Genomic DNA, 20154 nt, shown 5'->3' with positions numbered 1-20154 from the left:
GCATAAAGAGCAGGCAATTTAAATTCTCCCTGGGCTACTGTCTTCGGTTGGCATGAGGTGTGGGTTGGAGACAAATGACATGCTGGATTCCATTTGCTACAGTAATTGCTCTTTGCATATATTATTTCTTAATAATATTAAGCAAAAAAGACTCTCCCCCATATGAGATACTGTATGCCATCAGGGTTAAGCAATTCCATTTGGGATGTCATCTACTAGGATAGGGATGGATAACTTGTAGCTCTAGAGCAGGGGTGTCCAAACTTGGAAACGTTTAAGACTTGTGGACTTCAACTTCTAGAATTCCCCAGCCAGCATGGCTGGCTGGGGAATTCTGGGAGTTGCAATCCACAAGTCTTAAACGTTCCCAAGTTTGGACACCCCTGCTCTAGACGTACATGTAGCCTGATTCCCCTTTTTGGCAGGCCTTGGAGAATCTTCTGATCATAATTACTGCAAGCTGTGACCCAATTTCCCTACACTGTATGGTGGGAAACTGATGAAAACTGTACAGGATCTGAAATAGATTTGTCACAGATGAAGCTCACTCTGCCCACAGGTGTCATCTAGCCACCTCTCCTTTGCAATCCTCAATTCCCTTCTCCCGACAACGTTAAGTGAAGCTCTTTGCCATCAAAAGATTGCTCATTGCTCTAGGATGATTTTTTGCTTCTGTTCTCCAATGGGTCTCTTAGAAACGGGCCAGCTAGCCAATTATACCGGGTTAGTTTAGGAAGAACCAGAAGATGGGTAGACTGGCTATGTACCTGTCTGGCTTTAATGTAACTTGACTAATGCTTCCTCTTTCTTCTTCTTTCTCTCCCCACCCCTCACAGACTGGCCCTTCAGCATGGCGATGGGCATGTGGTGGATTACCTGTCTCAGCCAGTCATTGATTACATCCTTAAGAGTCAGCTGTACCTGAATGCCTCCGGTTAAAGCTCTTGCTGGCATTGTGGCAAAGCTGCCCCGTGGCGCCACCTTCCTATGATTGTTCATCACGGTTCTCTTTCTCACTCTTGTTTCTTTTTTTCAATGCCTCTTGCGTGCATCTGCCTATCCACTCCAATTTTTTCCCCCAGCCCCGGGAATTGCTGCCTACAGCTAACAGCCAAGTACATATGCCATCAAGCAACCCTTCTCCCCTTCCAGTTAGGAGGGAAAAGAGTAAAGAATATCAGGCACTGTTGCTTATAGGGAGAAGATTTGGATTGCCCTTCCAAGCATGCAACAGAGGAATCAACATTCCCTTCCTTTTCAGCATGGTTTGGGAAGCAGGATGGTGGCTCTTCTGTTTCCCTTCCTCTCTCCCTCTGTTGGCTAAATAAATCTCGGTAGGGCTCTTTATTTTTACTGTTTCTCATTGGCTTTCTCAACACCCATTTCCCCCATTCCCCTCCCTCCCAAATTGGCTTTTTTAATCATTGCCATCCTTTACCATGACAATGAGGTGGCAAGCTTATTAAAATCCAAAACGCCCACCAGATATTTTAGGTCATTGATAGAAGAATTTTGAAATGAACACAAACAAAACAAGAGAAAGCAGAAAAATAGAACTGCCCATCTGTAATGCTTTTCTGCAACGGGAACCTTTTTTTTTAAAGGTTATTGGAGAAAAGGGGTAAAAAACTCAGACAGCAAGTTTGCTTCATATTTAGCATTCCTCTCCCCCTCTTCCTCCCCGCCATTGTAAATAGATATCTGTTTCAGAAGGAGAGGATGACATGTTTTTATTTTGATCGCTGTTGTACTCTCACGTCTTTTTTAAAAGGAGCATTTCTTAAAAGTGGGGAAAGAGCTACAGAACACAGGTTCTCTTGAATGATAGTTAGTAATGTGGCCCTCAGTTGTCTGTTCCTGGATTTTCATGTTCTTCAGAAACCCATTTGGAGTTTAACTACTTGTCATGGTGTACCTTGGCTGGTTATGTTAATTGTAGGCTCTTTCAATTCATTATTTTCTTCTGTCAAGGAAGTACATGTAGATTTCTTGTAGGCAACAATTGTATATGGTCCTACAGTCTGGCAGCTTGTTTTCCATGGGTCTTCTTTCCCTTGACGGAAGAAAACTGCTGCTCGAGTTTATGCTGTAAAATAGACACTTTATCCTCCATACGAAAAGCAAATCCTCTCCAAAACACAACAACAGTGACAGAAAAGCTGCCTAATAGCTGGAGTAGGTTAAATGGTCCACCGATACTGCTGTTTAGTTGCGTGTGCATGTTATGGACACTGAGAGGGACTAGGATCATTAGAGAACATCAGTGGTGGCAAAAGGCAGCTTCGCAATTAGGAAAACAGCTGGAGGTTTCCACACAACTGGCGGTGTAGCACACAGAGCAGGAGGATCCAGTTCAGCGATGGGGAGAAACCTTAGTGATGATCCTTTTTATGAAATAATAATAATAATAACCTGTTTATTTTGTGCTGTGTGTTTATTCATTGAAATGAGTTTGCCTGTTTCAGACTGCAAAGTTAGAAGTATTTAATTAGGAAGAACGGAACTGGTTTAAAAAAAAAAACAGCCAGAAAGATGGGGATTTAAAAAACAAAAAACAAAGTTGAAGTGTTACCGTGTTTTAATACTCTTCTATTTATGTCGTTTCTCTCTTTTTTTAAAAAAAACTATAGCCAGGGAAGCACTTTAGTACTAAGATTGATGGGGGGGGGGGGAGAGAATGGGTTTCTAAATTAATGCCCATTGCAAGAATTAATGTCAGTGCCTGCGTCTAAACCGTACCCTAAAAAAGTTGGACTATCACGATCAGCATTTACATCTGTGGCTATTATGCTACTCTTTTATTCTCACAAATGTTGTTTTTTTATAAAGTAAGAAGGCGGCAGAAGTAGCACTGGGGGGAAAAAAATACCAGATGGCTGGTAATGTCATGTGGATTTCCCTGTGAAATGTGAGCAAACAAGGTATGACAATGTCCTGCTGAATTCCTTGTGCGCACAATCTCAGATGTGAACTGTTGCTTATGAGAAGCAGCTGCCATCCAAACAAGCACTTAGAAACCAGACAGAGTAGCTGAGGACAGAGATGTCTTGATGAGGCTCATCCTCATCATTTACTGTAGCATCCAAAGCCCTGAGTACTCCTGGGTGCTCACTGCTAGCATAGGCAGGTGTACAAGAGACAGTGTCTTTGATAAGAATTTTTCTACTCAGAGAAGGCTTAGATAGCCTACGTTACTAGATAAATCGCCCTCCTGCTGTCCTGTGAGACATATCAGCTACAACTTCTAAAGCACTTTCTCATTCCCTTTCTGCTGCAATCCACTATTGGTCTTAATGCCAAGCTGCAAGTTTCGACGCCCACCAACCACATAGTCAACTCTGTGTGCGCGCATGTGTGATTCTGTGTGTGTGGTTGTATGTGTGTGTGAGACTGTAAACCTAGCCTTCCCAAAAGGCGTAAAGGACAATTTTGGTTGGACACAAACAAGTAGGACATGACAAGGAAATAACAGGATGATCTCTCCGTTTCTCTGAACAAAAAAGATGGATTATTGGGGCCACTTTCCAATTTCATCCAGTTTAGGACAGCATGCCTTAGAAACGTAGCATTGTGATACAGATTATGTATATAAAGTCTTACTACAGTACTCTTTGCCTTCATATTCTCAGTTATGCTTATGATTGTGGGGGGAGAGGGGAGCAAGTGTAGCATCCATTTGGAGCAATGTTTCCAACCTTAGCAACTGTGGAGGTGTGGACTTCAACTCCCAGAATTCCCCAGCCAGCAGCCAGGCTTCCAGGAGCGGAAGTCCATACCTCTTAAAAGTTGTCACGGTTGAGAAACCGTTATTCGGAGCATGCAAGTGGGATTGCTTTGGTAAAAGTTGGAGATTGACTATCAGACTGATTTACCTTGACACAAAATATGGATTTTTAGCTACACGGGGAAGGAAGAAAATTCTTTGTCGTTACAGAACCTGCCCTTTTAAAACTAAACTTTGCTTTGTTTTAAAAAAAATGTTAAAAGGAAAAAAAGATTTGAAAATGTCAGTTTTACACTGATGTAATATGCTGGAGTTCGATCATTATTGCTAAAATGGTCATGATCACAAAGACAATGTTGAAATTGGAAAAATGTTTAAAAAGATATGAGAAATAAAATTATGCGAATTAAATTTTGTTGGCTTTTAATGTTGCTTTGAGATTAGGAAATTTGGGAGCATATTTTCTGTTTGCAGTATGACAAAAGGTTTCTTGTCTCTTTAAAAAAGATTAAAACAAACTATGGTAGATATAGTGTTCAGATGTGCAAATATCCTAGATCAGGGGTGTCCAAACTTGGGAACTTTAAGACTTGTGGACTTCAACTCCCAGAATTGAAGGCTGGCTGGGTGGGGAATTCTGGGAGTTGAAGTCCACAAGTCTTAAAGTTCCCAAGTTTGGACACCCCTGTCCTAGATGAACATATCAGCAGCATTTTGTGTAGAAGCAGAATCCAGTTAGAAAGCAACATATTGTTTTTTTCTGAAATTCCTCAAATTAAACCCTTACATAATGGCACAATGTATATTTTTATTGAACAAATAGATATCCTGCTTTTACTCCAGGACCGTGGTCTTTCAATTTCAATTTTTCCTGTAAGAACAAATTTGTTGGGAGTACTGTACCCCTAAACTCAGAGACTATGACTGACCCCCCAAAATTAATGGTGGGGGATAGATTTCATTGATGTAGTAGACAGGAGTGTCAAACTGGTTGCCTGCAGGCCAGATGTGTCATGTGCAGGCCACACCCACCCCAGCTCCATGAATGGGAAAAATGTTGTGTGACGGCAACATGACGCTGCAGGTTTGACACCTGTGGTGTAGCTGAATAGTACACAGTATGCAGTATGGGCCCAGATATAATTGTGTGCTGTCCAGAAACTGTCCAAAGTACCTGAATGAGGTTACCAGTAAAAATATTAAAGACTGTAAGGTTTCTTCCTGTTGGATTTTATTGAATCATTTGTTCTAACTAAGGTTGCCTGAGAGAGTAAATGGATTACTATATTTTTGAAGGAACTTCCTGCTGGGATACACCCTAACTTCTGTTTTCGTGGGAGAGAGGGCTTTATTAATATGAACAAGCAAAAATATAAGCAGTTCATATTCATTCTAATTGAACAAACCATTTATTAAGATTTTTCATGTGCCACCATTTCAATCTATCTTTTTTTCTTAATTTAACTCAGCAGATCCTACTTCGTATTTCAAGAACTGATACTGAATCTCGGCAGGAAAGAATAGAACCATAGTGTGTAATAAATCTTGGGACAAGAGTTGAATCATCTAAATTGACGAAATGACTTGAATGCCACACCCAGCCTGAGGGGATATACCATAGGTACCCCCGCTTCCAAAACAAATCCCCCTCTTGGACCACTGCCCTTATTAAATTCTTCCCTTCCTAGTTTGTCATTTAGTAAGTGGAGAGAAAGTAAATGAAGGAAAATGAAGAAATGACACATCTAATCAAAGGCAGGTCTATTTATACAAGCTTATGCAATCTGTATATAAGGGCCAACACTTCGCTGCTTGGGGATTGTCTTTCCACCAGTTAATTGAACATTCTACTAAAATCTCCTTCCCATCATAGAATGAGAGTTACCAGAATCCCTGGCCTGAGGTAATTATTGTAAAACTAGTTTAGGCCTATGGATCGATACATGTTCCATCTCCTATATGATTATCGGAACAGCCATCAGACATGGTAGTGGGGGAAAGTGTTTTTGAAAAGAAAAGGTATTTCTAGAATGCTTAGTGGGAAAATTAATTATTCATTGCCTAGAATTTTGATAATAGAGCAGAATAAATTTAGCAGGGTGCAGCAACATCTGTTTTCTTCTGCTGAATCACAATTGGGGAAAGGAAGATCAAGGGCTAAATAAAGCGGAGAGTCAATTGTAGATGACCGTCTAAGATAGCACCTTCAGGTGAAACCAGAAAAATACGTAGGATTTTACATATTGGAAGATACATATCCTACCTATCCAGCCTCTTCCACACTGTGTTCTTTACGGTTGGCTTCTCTGTCATGTCAAAAGATTGTTTCCCCCCATTTTTTCAAGAGTGTGAGGGCTTGAATTACATTCCTTTCAAAATGTGCTGCTGCTGAAAGGTAGTTGTTACCTCAGAAGCAGAGTAAGGAAATTGCCCTCCCAACCGGATGACTAGACTTTCCAAGGGACCTGTTCAGTGGAGTCACAAGCAGCCATTCTTGTAAGGCAGGCATCTCTTCATTTCACACCAAAATCATTTGTCTAATCCTGATGTTTGTCCATGGCTTGGTAAATGGGGTTGATGGAAGTCTGCTTTCCCAGCAAGGTCTTCAAGGTCTCTCAATGGCTTGTACGTTGTAACATTTTGGAGGAAGAGTTTCCTGAATCACCTCCAAGTTCTTGATATCTGCAAGGATCTCACTAATGGTACTATCCAGTGTCTGGACTCGAAGCTTCTGCCGGCCAGTTGTTTCCTCCAGTTGCAGCATCATTTTTTTCAACTGGTTGTTTCTTGTTCTGGCGTTGCCAAGATCAATTTCAAGCTTGTTCACACTTTGATCATCCACATCCTCTAGTTGTCCTAGCAAAAGAGTAACAGAAGAATATGTTCTGCTAAACCCATAATTCCAAACTGCTACATAAGTAGCTGCCTCATCATCCAAGAATCAAAGCCACTGAAGTCATTAGCCAATGCACAGTTTTTTCTCAGATTCCTCTGGGAAATGACAATGTTTATGATGAACATATCCTTGAGAAAGGCAGCTAACCTAGACCCTTTTCAATATGATTTAAGATCTGGTTATGGGACTAAGACAGCATTAATTAAACCATGTTTTCTTGAAAATACAACCTACTCCAAAAGTAAGTTGTAGCTTGATATTTTCACATGCACCCAATATAAACCCTACCCCCCAAAATAAGCCCTAATTAAGACGCCGCCTATTCCAGGGTGCATAGATAAAAAATAAACTAGGGTGGGGATGGGGGGGTTGGAGCTGCCCTACTACTAACCTTTGGAGAGTTGCAGCCAGGCCTTGCGCACCTCAGTCCATTTATTTTGCTGCAGCTGGCAAGGCTTTCCTGACGGCCTCTCTAGCCAATAACAGAGCTAGGGATCAATCCAGTGTTCTATTATTGGCTGCAGAGGCTTTCAGGAAAGACATGCTGGCCTTCCCGCATGAAGAAGTTCCTGAAGGATTCTGATAGCAAAAAAAGATGTGGTAGTGATGCGTACAAGTGAGGTGAACCAGTGGACAACATCTCCCACCCCCAAACAATAAGACCTGGTGCCTTTTTTGGTGGCAAAATAATATAAGATGTCTTATTTTTGGGGAGACACGTTATTTATGCATGACTTATGAATAGGATAAAAATGGTTTATCCATGCTTGTTTTCTCCTTAATCTCTCAGAAGTTTTTGATACTATTAATTATAGAATCATTTTGGACCAGTGACGTGCGGTCAGGGGAGGCAGGGGAGGCAGAGCCTCACCTCTCTTCATGAAATAATAGTATATAATATTATTTACTATATATATATATAATATTATAATATTATATACATTTGTCCGGCCGCGCCCGGGAGCTGCGGAGGCAGAAATGTCGGCGCTTCCGGATGACGAAGGCACGCAAACACGCATCTACCCAGCTGTGGCTGGAGAGGAGCGCAAGAACGGTGAGCGGTTTCCCACCAAAGCGGCGTTGTGCGCGCAAGAAGGCGCTGCCGGAAGACAAAGGCATGCAAACACGCATCTACCCAGCTGTCTTTTCCAGCTACCTAGCGCTCTTTTCCACCGATCGCGCACATTGTGTGCGCAAGAAGGAAAAGTTCGTGGCGAAGCCCTTGTCGCCCCGAGCTCTTGTTTGCACTTCCCCCCCTTTTTCTTTGCTCCATCCCGCTCCGGCTCTGGAAGGGCCAGCGAGGTTGGCTCCCTCCGAGATCGAGAGGGAGGAGAGGAGGGGGTAGCTGCGGGCTACCTTCCGGCCAAATGCGCACGAAAAGCGTGCGCGATCGGTGGAAAAGAGCGCTAGGTAGATGCGTGTTTGCGTCCCTCTCTCCTCAGCCCCAAAGCTCCGTCCGCGCGACTCACTTCCATGGCGGTGGCTGGAGAGGAGCGCAAGAACGGCGAGCGGTTTCCCACCAAAGCGGCGTTCTGCGCACAAGAAGGCGCTGCCGGAGGACAAAGGCATGCAAACACGCATCTACCCAGCTGTCTTTTCCAGCTACCTAGCACTCTTTTCCACCGATCGCGCACGCTTTTCGTGCGCATTTGGCCGGAAGGTAGCCCGCAGCTACCCCCTCCTCTCCTCCCTCTCAATCTCGGCTGGAGCCAACCTCGCCGGCCCTTCCAGAGCCGGAGCGGGATGGAGCGAAGAAAAAGGGGGGGAAGTGCAAACAAGAGCTCGGGGCGACAAGGGCTTCGCCACGAACTTTTCCTTCTTGCGCACACAATGTGCGCGATCGGTGGAAAAGAGCGCTAGGTAGCTGGAAAAGACAGCTGGGTAGATGCGTGTTTGCATGCCTTTGTCTTCCGGCAGCGCCTTCTTGCGCGCACAACGCCGCTTTGGTGGGAAACCGCTCACCGTTCTTGCGCTCCTCTCCAGCCACCGCCATGGAAGTGAGTCGCGCGGACGGAGCTTTGGGGCTGAGGAGAGAGGGACGCAAACACGCATCTACCTAGCGCTCTTTTCCACCGATCGCGCACGCTTTTCGTGCGCATTTGGCCAGAAGGTAGCCCGCAGCTACCCCCTCCTCTCCTCCCTCTCGATCTCGGCTGGAGCCAACCTCGCTGGCCCTTCCAGAGCCGGAGCGGGATGGAGCGAAGAAAAAGGGGGGGAAGTGCAAACAAGAGCTCGGGGCGACAAGGGCTTCGCCACGAACTTTTCCTTCTTGCGCGTACAACGTGCGCGATCGGTGGAAAAGAGCGCTAGGTAGCTGGAAAAGACAGCTGGGTAGATGCGTGTTTGCATGCCTTTGTCCTCCGGCAGCGCCTTCTTGCGCGCACAACGCCGCTTTGGTGGGAAACCGCTCGCCGTTCTTGCGCTCCTCTCCAGCCACCGCCATGGAAGTGAGTCGCGCGGACGGAGCTTTGGGGCTGAGGAGAGAGGGACGCAAACACGCATCTACCTAGCGCTCTTTTCCACCGATCGCGCACGCTTTTCGTGCGCATTTGGCCGGAAGGTAGCCCGCAGCTACCCCCTCCTCTCCTCCCTCTCGATCTCGGAGGGAGCCAACCTCGCTGGCCCTTCCAGAGCCGGAGCGGGATGGAGCAAAGAAAAAGGGGGGGAAGTGCAAACAAGAGCTCGGGGCGACAAGGGCTTCGCCACGAACTTTTCCTTCTTGCGCGTACAACGTGCGCGATCGGTGGAAAAGAGCGCTAGGTAGCTGGAAAAGACAGCTGGGTAGATGCGTGTTTGCATGCCTTTGTCCTCCGGCAGCGCCTTCTTGCGCGCACAACGCCGCTTTGGTGGGAAACCGCTCGCCGTTCTTGCGCTCCTCTCCAGCCACCGCCATGGAAGTGAGTCGCGCGGACGGAGCTTTGGGGCTGAGGAGAGAGGGACGCAAACACGCATCTACCTAGCGCTCTTTTCCACCGATCGCGCACGCTTTTCGTGCGCATTTGGCCAGAAGGTAGCCCGCAGCTACCCCCTCCTCTCCTCCCTCTCGATCTCGGCTGGAGCCAACCTCGCTGGCCCTTCCAGAGCCGGAGCGGGATGGAGCGAAGAAAAAGGGGGGGAAGTGCAAACAAGAGCTCGGGGCGACAAGGGCTTCGCCACGAACTTTTCCTTCTTGCGCGTACAACGTGCGCGATCGGTGGAAAAGAGCGCTAGGTAGCTGGAAAAGACAGCTGGGTAGATGCGTGTTTGCATGCCTTTGTCCTCCGACAGCGCCTTCTTGCGCGCACAACGCCGCTTTGGTGGGAAACCGCTCGCCGTTCTTGCGCTCCTCTCCAGCCACCGCCATGGAAGTGAGTCGCGCGGACGGAGCTTTGGGGCTGAGGAGAGAGGGACGCAAACACGCATCTACCTAGCGCTCTTTTCCACCGATCGCGCACGCTTTTCGTGCGCATTTGGCCGGAAGGTAGCCCGCAGCTACCCCCTCCTCTCCTCCCTCTCGATCTCGGAGGGAGCCAACCTCGCTGGCCCTTCCAGAGCCGGAGCGGGATGGAGCAAAGAAAAAGGGGGGGAAGTGCAAACAAGAGCTCGGGGCGACTAGGGCTTCGCCGCAGACTTTTCCTTCTTGCGCGCACAACATGCGCGATTGGTGGAAAAGAGCGCTAGGTAGCTGGAAAAGATAGATGGGTAGATGTGTGTTTGCGTCCCTTTGTCCTCTGGCAGCGCCTTCTTGTGCGCAGAACGCCGCTTTGGTGGGAAACCGCTCGCCGTTCTTGCGCGCCTCTCCAGCCACCGCCTTGGAAGTGAGTCACGCGGACGGAGCTTTGGGGCTGAGGAGAGAGGCAGGGACAGAGGGAGTGGGGGGAGAGGAGCAGCCCCCCTCACCCCGCAGGCAATGGGGAAAGCTTTCCTGAAATGGGGGGGGTATCACGGGAAATAAAAAGGCGCGCGCTGGGGGGGACGAAGGAGGCTTTGGCGCGCCTTAGAGGCGGGTGGGAAAGCAACGAAAGGGGCAGCGAGGGCGGGCGGTGCCTGCAGGCGGCAAGGCTTGAGCGGGGTGAAAGCGCAGCCCCTTTCGTTGCTTTCCCATTCACCCCGCTCAAGCCTTGCCCGAGGGAGCTGGGGATCGGGCTTTGGGTTGGTGGGAGACCTTGAAGGAGGTGGGGGGGGGAAGGACTGGAGCAGGTGGAGGAAGCAATGCTACGCGGATCAGTGCACTCCGCGGTCCCCTTAATGTTCACTCAGGAAGGCGGAGAATGGGACCACGTGTGCTGCACACGTGGTCCCATTCCCCGCCTTCCTGATGACGTCACCAGCCTCCCCAGCCATAACCCTCACCGCACGTCACTGTTTTGGACCAACATCATATTAAAATTGGAGGCTTTATCTTGTTGCAGGATCCAATCTGGGTCAGTCACAAGAACCAGAGGTTTAGTCTTCCAAGCTTTTGGACTCATGTGCAGTTCATCCTTATCAAAGCACACATTCTCTCTATCGGAATGTGTGCTTTGAGCTATTCTATGTGTATTTATGTGTGGCCTGGTTGGGTATGGGGTTGTTGTTTTTTTGGAGGGGTGTTTGATTGGAGTGGCGTTATCTTGTACTGGTTTCACCCCCTTCCTCTGGAATCAGTTTTGGTGTTGATGGAGGGTGGAGTATGATGATGCTCAACTATACTTCTCTACCCTCATGGCTCCAGTAGGCTTTTGGGTAAAATTCAAGCTGCTGATTGTCATTTATCTGAGTGATAAATTTGCTAAACTGGCTTTTAAATTTTAAGTGAAGATATTAAGTGAAGATAAAAAAAATTAAGTGAAGATTTCAACTGCTTTTTATTAAATGCAGGCATAATATTATCATATATTCTCTATCATTGGATTGGTACCTCAATAGGGTTACTTTTGTGAAATAGCCCAAATACAGTAAATGAAAAATACACATTGAATGCTTTTATAGAATATTGTAAGAATTCAAACGATGATGAAATTATTTGCCCTCCTATTGCCCTCGTGTTCAATGATCAACCCATTTGTTGTTGTCTGTTATAATTGACTTAACCTGATTGACTTTTCTTGAATCATCCACTAATAAAACCAAATTATGCTTTAGCCATAAACGGAAACCGCTTTGCTTCTTACCTATCATGCGCGAAACATCTTCTAGGAATCTGAGTACGTCTTGGACAGCATTCGCAGTACTGACAGCATTGGTTCTGGCTCTCTGGGATGCCTCAGTTATCTGGAGAAATATCAGTAGTAGATTATCTTAAGTAGGATTTCTAACAGAAACAGAAGTTTCTTCAGAGCACTCGTTATAAAAAAGGCAGAGTTGGAAACTTACGCCTTGAGCCATGGAGGCATCCATATCAATTGCTTTTGCCTTTTCTTGCAGTTCTTCCCCCACAAGTTTGACCTCATGCTTCAGAGACATGATCCCACTCTCCAAGACAAGCACACCATCTGCTGTCCGATTTGCTTCAAAGGCTAGCCTTCCTATCTCCTGGAAATTCAAATACAAGGGGAAAAATATAAGAAAATCAACAGGATATTCTGATGGATATTTGGTGGCTTGATATGCAGAAGTAATAAGCAATTGTAAAAATTTTCAAGCAATCCCATAAACCTGAGACACTAACCCCCCAAAATACCAAAAACAATGGTTCCATCAGATCCCTCTTTTATTTTTCAGGTTTACACCCCACATTTATGTAGAAGTCCAAGACTCCATACATAGTGCTCCTACTTCATTTTTTCCTATTAAAGCCCTGGGAGATGGAGATAGACTGAATCAGTTGATCACTCCAGTTCTTTGCCAAATACTTCTATCCCATCTATGGATAAGGTGAAAGCTGCTATAACAATAATGGTAAGCAAATCAAATGAGAGATGGGAAGTCTTTGATGTAAATCTAATTTTGCCAGAATATGTCCAGTGGTCTCAGACAAAGTAATATTTCCCAGTTTCAATTGTCCATCCACAATGTGAGATGATTATTTATATATTTGTTCCATACCTTTTATTATTTTTACAAATATCGGAAGATTGTGAACATATCCAACACATCTTCCTCCTCCTTTCCCCACAGCAAACCTGTGAGGTGAGTTGGGCTAAGAGAGAGTGACTGGCCCAAAGTCACCCAGCTGCCTTTCATGGCTAAGGTGGCATCTGAATTCACAGTCTTCCAGTCTCTTGCCTGGTGTCTTAATCTCTAGACCAGTGATGCCAAACCTTTTTGTTGTCATGTGCCAAAAACCCGCATGTGCATATGCCCACACCCAGAATGCAATGCACATGTGACACCCCCATGACACCCACCCCCTGTACATATGTGTGTAGCCCCCCCAAGCTTCCCCCGCATGCACATGCAATCCCCCTCCATGCCCTGTTTTGGCCCTAGCAGGCCTCCCTGAAGCCTCCTGGGACCAACAATGGGCTGTGGGGGGAGAGCCGCACCCCCATCCCCAGTGCATGAGCACCAACCACCTCCTTGCATGTACATGTGTTTAACGCATGCGCCCTGCCCCTGCGCATGCGTGGCAGAGACTTGAAAATCAGCTGGCTGACAGGAGGTGTGCATGCATGCGCAATGGAGCTGAGCTGGGGTGACAGCTCCCATGCCTGCAGAGAGGGCTCTGCGTGCCACCTGTGGCATGCATGCCATAGGTTCGCCATCACAGCTCTAGATCAAATTGGCTCTCAATTTTTCTGACCTCTAATGGGTTTCTTTTAAGAGTGAATACATGAAAGCATCTGTGACAGATTCTGAATAATCTGAAGTTGTATCCAAATGCTAAGTAAAGAACTTTCTATAGTTGCTGAAGTTTTGAAGGACAGCATGCTAGTCAATCTAAACCTTCAAGGATATAAAGTCAAATGAAAGCAAATCAAATTGTCATCCATCTTCAAGCTCACTAGTTCTTCCATATCCAGATTTCTAACCCTAACACTCTTTTCCACTCCCCTGTACCTGATCAATATTCCCAGCAATCTCCCTTGCTTCGTCAGACATTCTCCTGGCTGACTGTGCTTCATTAACGGCTTTGCCCAGGGTTGCTTCTACACGCCTCAGTTTTTCACGGGCGCTCGCAACTTTGTTGATGATGAATGGTAATCTTTGCATAGCATTCAAGGCTTCTTTTTGCTTGTCACCTACTTGAAAATTAAAATCTATAAACAGAAGGTGGAGAAAATAAAAATAAATTTTAAAAACCCAAATGAACAGAGTAAGTTATCTTATTTGTGTCTCAGCTTTGTTGAATTATCACTTTCTAATACTCTGAGATTAAAAGTTTGGGTAGGCGAAGGAGGAAAATGGTACAAGATATAGAACAAGGTGGACATCATGCAGAGAACTGGATCCAGATGTTGTGATGTTGCAAGTTTAGAATCTGAATATCAAGCACAGGGCTAAACTTTCCCACCCTCTAACTCTGGATATTCATTAATTTGCTTTGTACCCTGAACTGAATTCTCAGGACAATTTGCCAAATGTGATCATTAACAATCAACTCTAAAATTTAATCCAAAAAATCCAGCCCTAAAAATTTGATTAGAAAGCAGACAAAATCCTGCAGGATCCAATCTGGATCAGTCACCAGGACGAGAGAGGTTTAGTCTTCTGAGCTTTCAGACTCGTGCTGGAGGCCATCCCTTGGGAAAACATGAGAGAGAGAATTTCCCTGAGGATGAGCCCAAAGGTTTGGAAGACAAAACCTCTGGTCCCAGCGACCGACCCAGACTGGATCCTGCAACATTGGACATGCATATTTGCCTTCATTCATGAGACAAAATCTTCCCTAAATCTAGAATTTTCAACTACAAGTTTTGCCTCAAATGCTTGCTGTCATAAAAATGTTTTTATTGGTTACTAAAAGATGAAGACAAAAGAGGAACATGTTTTCTTGAGGGGGAGAATTTCCAAATGTTAAACTAAAATCACTGAAAAAGCCTAGATTTTATCCTGATTAGACTAACCTCCAAATGGTTCCCATTTTCAGCCTTTTTTGAAAGTCTTAATATATAGGAAGGATACTAATCCCATCCAACACTTTGAAAACAAAGCAAAAATGGGGAAAACTGAGTAGATGTTCAGAATTACACTTGTAAGAACAAGGAAATTCAGGAAATATGTCATCATAATCATTGATACACAGTACTGTAAGAAACACAAAATAATAATCATGTATATGGTTTAAAAGGAAGTTGAAAATATTCAAGCTACATTGTCCTAGGAAAGAAATGTAAAACCTTGATTTTGAAAATGTGCCAGCAAACTTTAAAAAACCAAGTTGCAATGTCTTCACCCTACATGACTCTTGATTTCTTATGACATCTTCAATGTCTATGGCGATTCTCAATCACCCAGGTCATGATTGTCCCAAAAGTGCTTTTTCATTAGGCAACTGGACTTTGAAGACATATCACTTCTCATCCAAGAAGCTTCTTCATTCAACTGAAGAAGTGAAGAAGCTTCTTGGATGAGAAGTGAAACGTCTTCAAGCAAAAAAAAAAGTCCAGTTGCCTTTGAAAAAGCACCTTTGGGACGATCTTCATGGCTCTAACCAAATTTCTCTATCTATACAATTATGTTATCTTTCCCTTACATACACACACACCAAACTTTTTAAAAGAATCCAAGAACTTATTGAAATAAACATCACATTAAAGAATGTAAAGAATTGAGCAGCTCTTTTCTTGAGAGCTGTGGATTCACATCACATTCATGTGATGTGAATCCATTTCTTGTTAAGTTTTTACATGATCATCGTAGCTATTTCTAGCCTGTCCTTCAATGAAGTTCTCACCCATTATTACATACAATACAATACAATACAATACAATACAATACAATACAATACAATAGTACAGTTGGAAGGGACCTTGGAGGTCTTCTAGTCCAACCCCCTGCCTAGGCAGGAAACCCTATACCGTTTCAGACAAATAGCTATCCAACATCTTCTTAAAGACTTCCAGTGTTGGGGCATTCACAACTTCTGGAGGCAAGCTGTTCCACTGATTAATTGTTCTCACTGTCAGGAAATTTCTCCTCAGTTCTAAGTTGCTTCTCTCCTTGATTAGTTTCCACCCATTGCTTCTTGTTCTGTCCTCAGGTGCCTTGGAGAATAGTTTGACTCCCTCTTCTTTGTGGCAACCTCTGAGATATTGGAACACTGCTATCATGTCTCCCCTAGTCCTTCTTTCTCTTAAGCTAAACATAACCAGTTCCTGCAACCGTTCTTCATATGTTTTAGTCTCCAGTCCCCTAATCATCTTTGTTGCTCTTCTCTGCACTCTTTCTAGAGTCTTCACATCTTTTTTACATCGTGGTGACCAGAACTGAATGCAGTATTAAATAAAATTGATTCCAAAAAGCAAGCAATAAAATTGATTCCCAAAAGGTCCTTTGGAGTATGTAAAACTCTACATACAGTGTATAACCTCTGCAGTTTACACCAGCTTTGTCATCCCACCAGATCATCTAGCAGATGCAGAGATGAAATACCTCCCAAGGCCCATCAGAGACTTGCCGTTTGTTTAAACCCATGTGAAACTCACCCCTCAGTTTCTTCAAGATATTCTCAACATCGTTGAAAGCAGAATCACCAGCATTCACTGCCTGCTGGGCTTTTTGCTTGGCAAGGTTGACACGAGACAACAACTGAACTGATGACTGTAAGCAGAAAGGAAGACAAGCATGAAAATGCACAGGCTGAAAATCCAGCTCTACACCTGTGCTGTGTACAGTAATAAAGGGTTTGCCTACTAGGGACCTTTCACCTAAGACTCAGAAGGTCAACAGTTATTTACAGACCAGGTTCAGACTTCTAGTATACTTCAGGGGATGTTTCTATGCCTTCTAGTTGGGATTCATAAAAGTGACATAAACTTAGTCAATATTTTTTTAAATATTCATATAGAAATAAAGAACAAACCATAAACATGCCATAATGTCATAAAGATCCATGATTGAAATTTTGATTGAAAGTTCTCTGCTAAAGAGTAAATACTTTATGGACCCCAAAACCTACAATTTTATATTTATGTTGATTACTGACCTGTCTGTCATTTTGTCCTTTTTCCAATAACAGTTTGATCTCTTCCTCCCACTTCCCTAAGTTGCTTTTCAACTGCTTGTACTCTGCCATGTAGGTTTCTATGAAGCCAGATAAAGAATCCATTTTCTGCTGGAGCTGTCTGGACTCCTCCTAAAACACCAGAGGAGAAAGTGAGGGAAAGGGGTTAACCCAAAGAGGGCAAGCTCTGAAATTGATTGGATTTAACCCAAAAAGTAATTATTAGTTTGGCTTTTGTACTTCTGAAACCTGCAAGGTTGGTTATTCTCTTCCCAATGTCCACTACTCCCAGGGAAGTCCTGGTTTCTCAGCTCTCCTCACACACCATGTCCTTAGGCCACTGACCTTGGCAATAAACCTCTTTTTAAAACTCCAGCTCTTCAGCAACACTTATCCAATCATTGTATCTCAGTTGCACAAATCTGGTTGACCACTAGATGACAGCCAAAGGTTACACAAAACCCCCCTAACTCTTTGCTGCCAGTGAACGGTCGAAAGATGATACAGTCAAGGTTCAGTCAGTAGATAGTACAAATAGAAAGAAATAAGAAAAAATATAGAGAGTAACTGAAGTGCTAACTGAAAGAGTAGTGAAACAATAGTTGACAATGTTGGGCAGATAGACAATATTAGGCAGTGTCAGTTGTGCAAGGTAGACCAAACAGAAATAAATGGCAGATGAACTAATTCTACTTTATTGTAAAATTACATTGACAGAATCTTGCAAATCTGAAAATACATTTCTTCCTCGGTCACCTTTACAGCCCAAGAAACTTGGGAGGATCTCTTCTGAGCCACTGGTCCTGTCCACATTCCTACTGAGGGTTAGGTTGCCTTTTATCTGCCTATTCCCTTGATTATATCACTTTGTCCTGTCTCCCATGATCATTACAGGATAACAAAGTTGGAAGAGACTTTGGAGATCTTCTAGTCCAACTCACCCACCCACCTACTCAGTCAGGAAATCCTATACCATTTCAGACAAATGGTTGTCCAATCTCTTTTTAAAAACATCCAGTGTTGGAGCACCACAACTTCTGAAAGCAAGATGTTCCACTGATTACAGAGAGCATAGATATTATAACCAAGGAGACAACTTATCATGGCCCTTGGGATGTCATGGATTAAGTTGCCTAGAAAGCAGCACTGCACGGACCCATCTCTGGGTGGGTGGTAAAGTCACATTGTGGGCAGCATGGGGTCCTATCAGAAGAACACAGAACACAGCAAAGCCATCCTTGTGGATACAGCCAAAGTTTCTCTCTCCCTTTGCCGGAATATCCCTTGTTGAAGAAATAAATGCAGGAAGCAAAACAAAGACATTACTGGAAATCTCTTGGAAGAATTACAATCGATCACAAACACAAGCCTTACCTGAAAAAACTTATTGTCAGTCTTCGTTAAACGAGTCAGGGAGCCAAGCTGCTGCTGACTATCCTTGTAGACCCTTTCAGCGTTAGATGCAGCTTGGCTAGCATCAGCCTCCAGTTCCTTTGTCAGCAGCTTCAGCTCATCGTATCTAGAGATCAGAGTAAAACTTTTGAGCCTAAAGAGGAGGAAGTCTCTCTTCCCCACCACCTAATCCTTCATCCTGATTTATCCCATCTTGGCTTAACTCATATGTATTTCGGAGAATGCAAATTCAGAGTAGAGAAACCTGCTCTACGTTTGGTTACTTTACATACTACTGGTTTTCTTTTTGCTAAGAATCCAGGTCAGGAGATGAATCCCATGATCCTTCTGAAGTTATTTCACGAGGTGATGTCCCCAGCATTGTCCTGTGTCCCGTCCCCCCCGCGGCCCCAGGAATAGAAGAAGAAATGTGCCAATATCATTTTGCTGCATTTGATTAATGTTAGATACTCCCCCCTCTAGTTGTTGCAAGGACAATAGTAGTTTCCAGTCAGGTCCTCTCTTTTCAGGCAGGAACAGAGAGAGACCTGATTGGCTGAAGCGCTGGCCAGCTCCCCTTTAAAAAGGGAGCTGCCAGACGTCTCACTCAGTGAATGCCTGTACTTGACCAAATAAAGAGCTGTTGTTATCTTAGCCCAGCGGTTCTCAAATAGTGGGGCGCGCCCCCCTGGGGGGGCACGAGGCTCCGTAAAGGGGGGCGCGAAGGCTCCCTTTCCATCTGGGTGCAACGGCGGCGAAGGCGTGGGCGAGGCATAATATATCCCGCCTGGAAGTGGCAGCACTTCGGACTGTGGATTTTCATTGGAGCCGCGGGCTGGAGCTGTGCAAGAAGCCTGCTCGGGCGGGGGTGGGAGGGAGGGAAGCATGGGACCGCCCGTCTTCGCCACCGCGTAGCTCGCCTCCCTGCCAGCAGCTCCACCGCCAGCATTCCGTCTGGAAGCGGAAGCGCAACAGCCGCTGTTGGGGAAGGGACAAAGGGGCGGCGGTCGCCCGATCTTGCCACCGCCACCCCTTCGCCCCTGGTAATGGCGACTGTTGTGCTGCTGCTTCCAGACGGAAGCTGCTGGCAGGGAGGGAGGGAAGAAGGGGAGGAGGGAGTAAGGATAGACAAGCAAGAGGGAAAGAGGAAAGAAAGCAGGAGGGCAGAAGGGAGGTGGAAGGAAGGAAAGAAAAGCAGACACGCCGGAGGGAAAGAGGAAAGAAGGCAAGCAGGCAGGAAGGAGGCAGAAGGAAGGAGGGAAGAATGGAACTGGAAGGGAGGCAGGGAAGGAGGGAGGGAGAAAGGAAGGATAGGAGGAGAGGGAAAGAGGAAAGAAGGCAGCCAGGCAGAAGGGAGGGAGGTGCAAGGAAGGAAGAAAGCATAGATAAGCAGGAGGGAAAGAAGGCAGGCAGGCAGGGGGAAAGAGGAAGGAGGGAACTGGAAGGGAGGCAGGAAGGAAGGGAAGGAGGAAGGGACGGTGGAAGGAAGGATAGACAAGTAAGAGGGAAAGAGGAAAGAAAGCATGTGACTACGGTGGGAGACGAGGAAAGACCGGTGTGCTATGTTATGCAGAGGTGTACTTATAACAATTTTATAGACAAATGATACTATTTACAGTCGCGCAGGGGGAGCGCGAAATGTTTTCTTCTTCCTAGGGGGGGCATGACAGAAAATAATTGAGAAGCACTGCCCTAGCCTTTTGTGCCTTTCATTACCCAATCTAACAATTAATTATGTGCTTTTTTTACTCATATGACAACATACTCCAAGATGATCTATCTATTTGTGTTGGAATTGATCCTCTTTTCCTCTTTTTTTTTTCTCACATAGCATTGACCTCCAGAAGCATGAGAAGAAAGATAGAGGTAAGGCCTTTGGAAAGGTTGGGAAACAAGAGTAACTAAGTCTCTTTTTCATAACCATTCATTATATTCATCCCAGCATATATAAAGAAATAGTAATAAATTCAATATTGGATTTCTGAGCTTCGCCTTCTAATCATTCAAAATAACTGCTAAAGAGCCATATGGGTAATTCATATTCATATCATTTTCAATAAAAATCAGATTCCACCA

At 44.9% G+C, this 20154-nt stretch overlaps 2 protein-coding genes across 2 annotated transcripts in view; one reads left to right on the top strand and one right to left on the bottom strand.

Moving 5' to 3' along the window:
* The window catches only part of NMNAT2 (nicotinamide nucleotide adenylyltransferase 2), a 77347-nt gene extending 73015 nt beyond the window's left edge, over positions 1–4332 (top strand). The window contains exon 11 of the mRNA XM_081946847.1: positions 837–4332. Coding sequence (XP_081802973.1) covers positions 837–939 — 103 coding nt within the window. The 3' untranslated portion in view covers positions 940–4332. The remainder of the gene's footprint in view (positions 1–836) is intronic.
* Positions 4333–4418: 86 nt separating this feature from the next.
* Positions 4419–20154, bottom strand: part of LAMC2 (laminin subunit gamma 2) — a 63293-nt gene continuing 47557 nt past the window's right edge. The window contains exons 17-23 of the mRNA XM_081946848.1: positions 18061–18205; positions 16669–16818; positions 16169–16283; positions 13581–13780; positions 11955–12113; positions 11753–11852; positions 4419–6580 (exon numbers count right to left, since the gene is read on the bottom strand). Of these exons, the coding sequence (XP_081802974.1) occupies positions 6330–6580; positions 11753–11852; positions 11955–12113; positions 13581–13780; positions 16169–16283; positions 16669–16818; positions 18061–18205 (1120 nt within the window). The 3' untranslated portion in view covers positions 4419–6329. The remainder of the gene's footprint in view (positions 6581–11752; positions 11853–11954; positions 12114–13580; positions 13781–16168; positions 16284–16668; positions 16819–18060; positions 18206–20154) is intronic.

The sequence above is a fragment of the Natrix helvetica genome (genome assembly GCF_964273705.1).
Source record: "Natrix helvetica genome assembly, chromosome: 3".
NCBI classification, from domain to species: domain Eukaryota; kingdom Metazoa; phylum Chordata; class Lepidosauria; order Squamata; family Natricidae; genus Natrix; species Natrix helvetica.
This window is presented reverse-complemented; position numbering and strand designations above follow the sequence as displayed.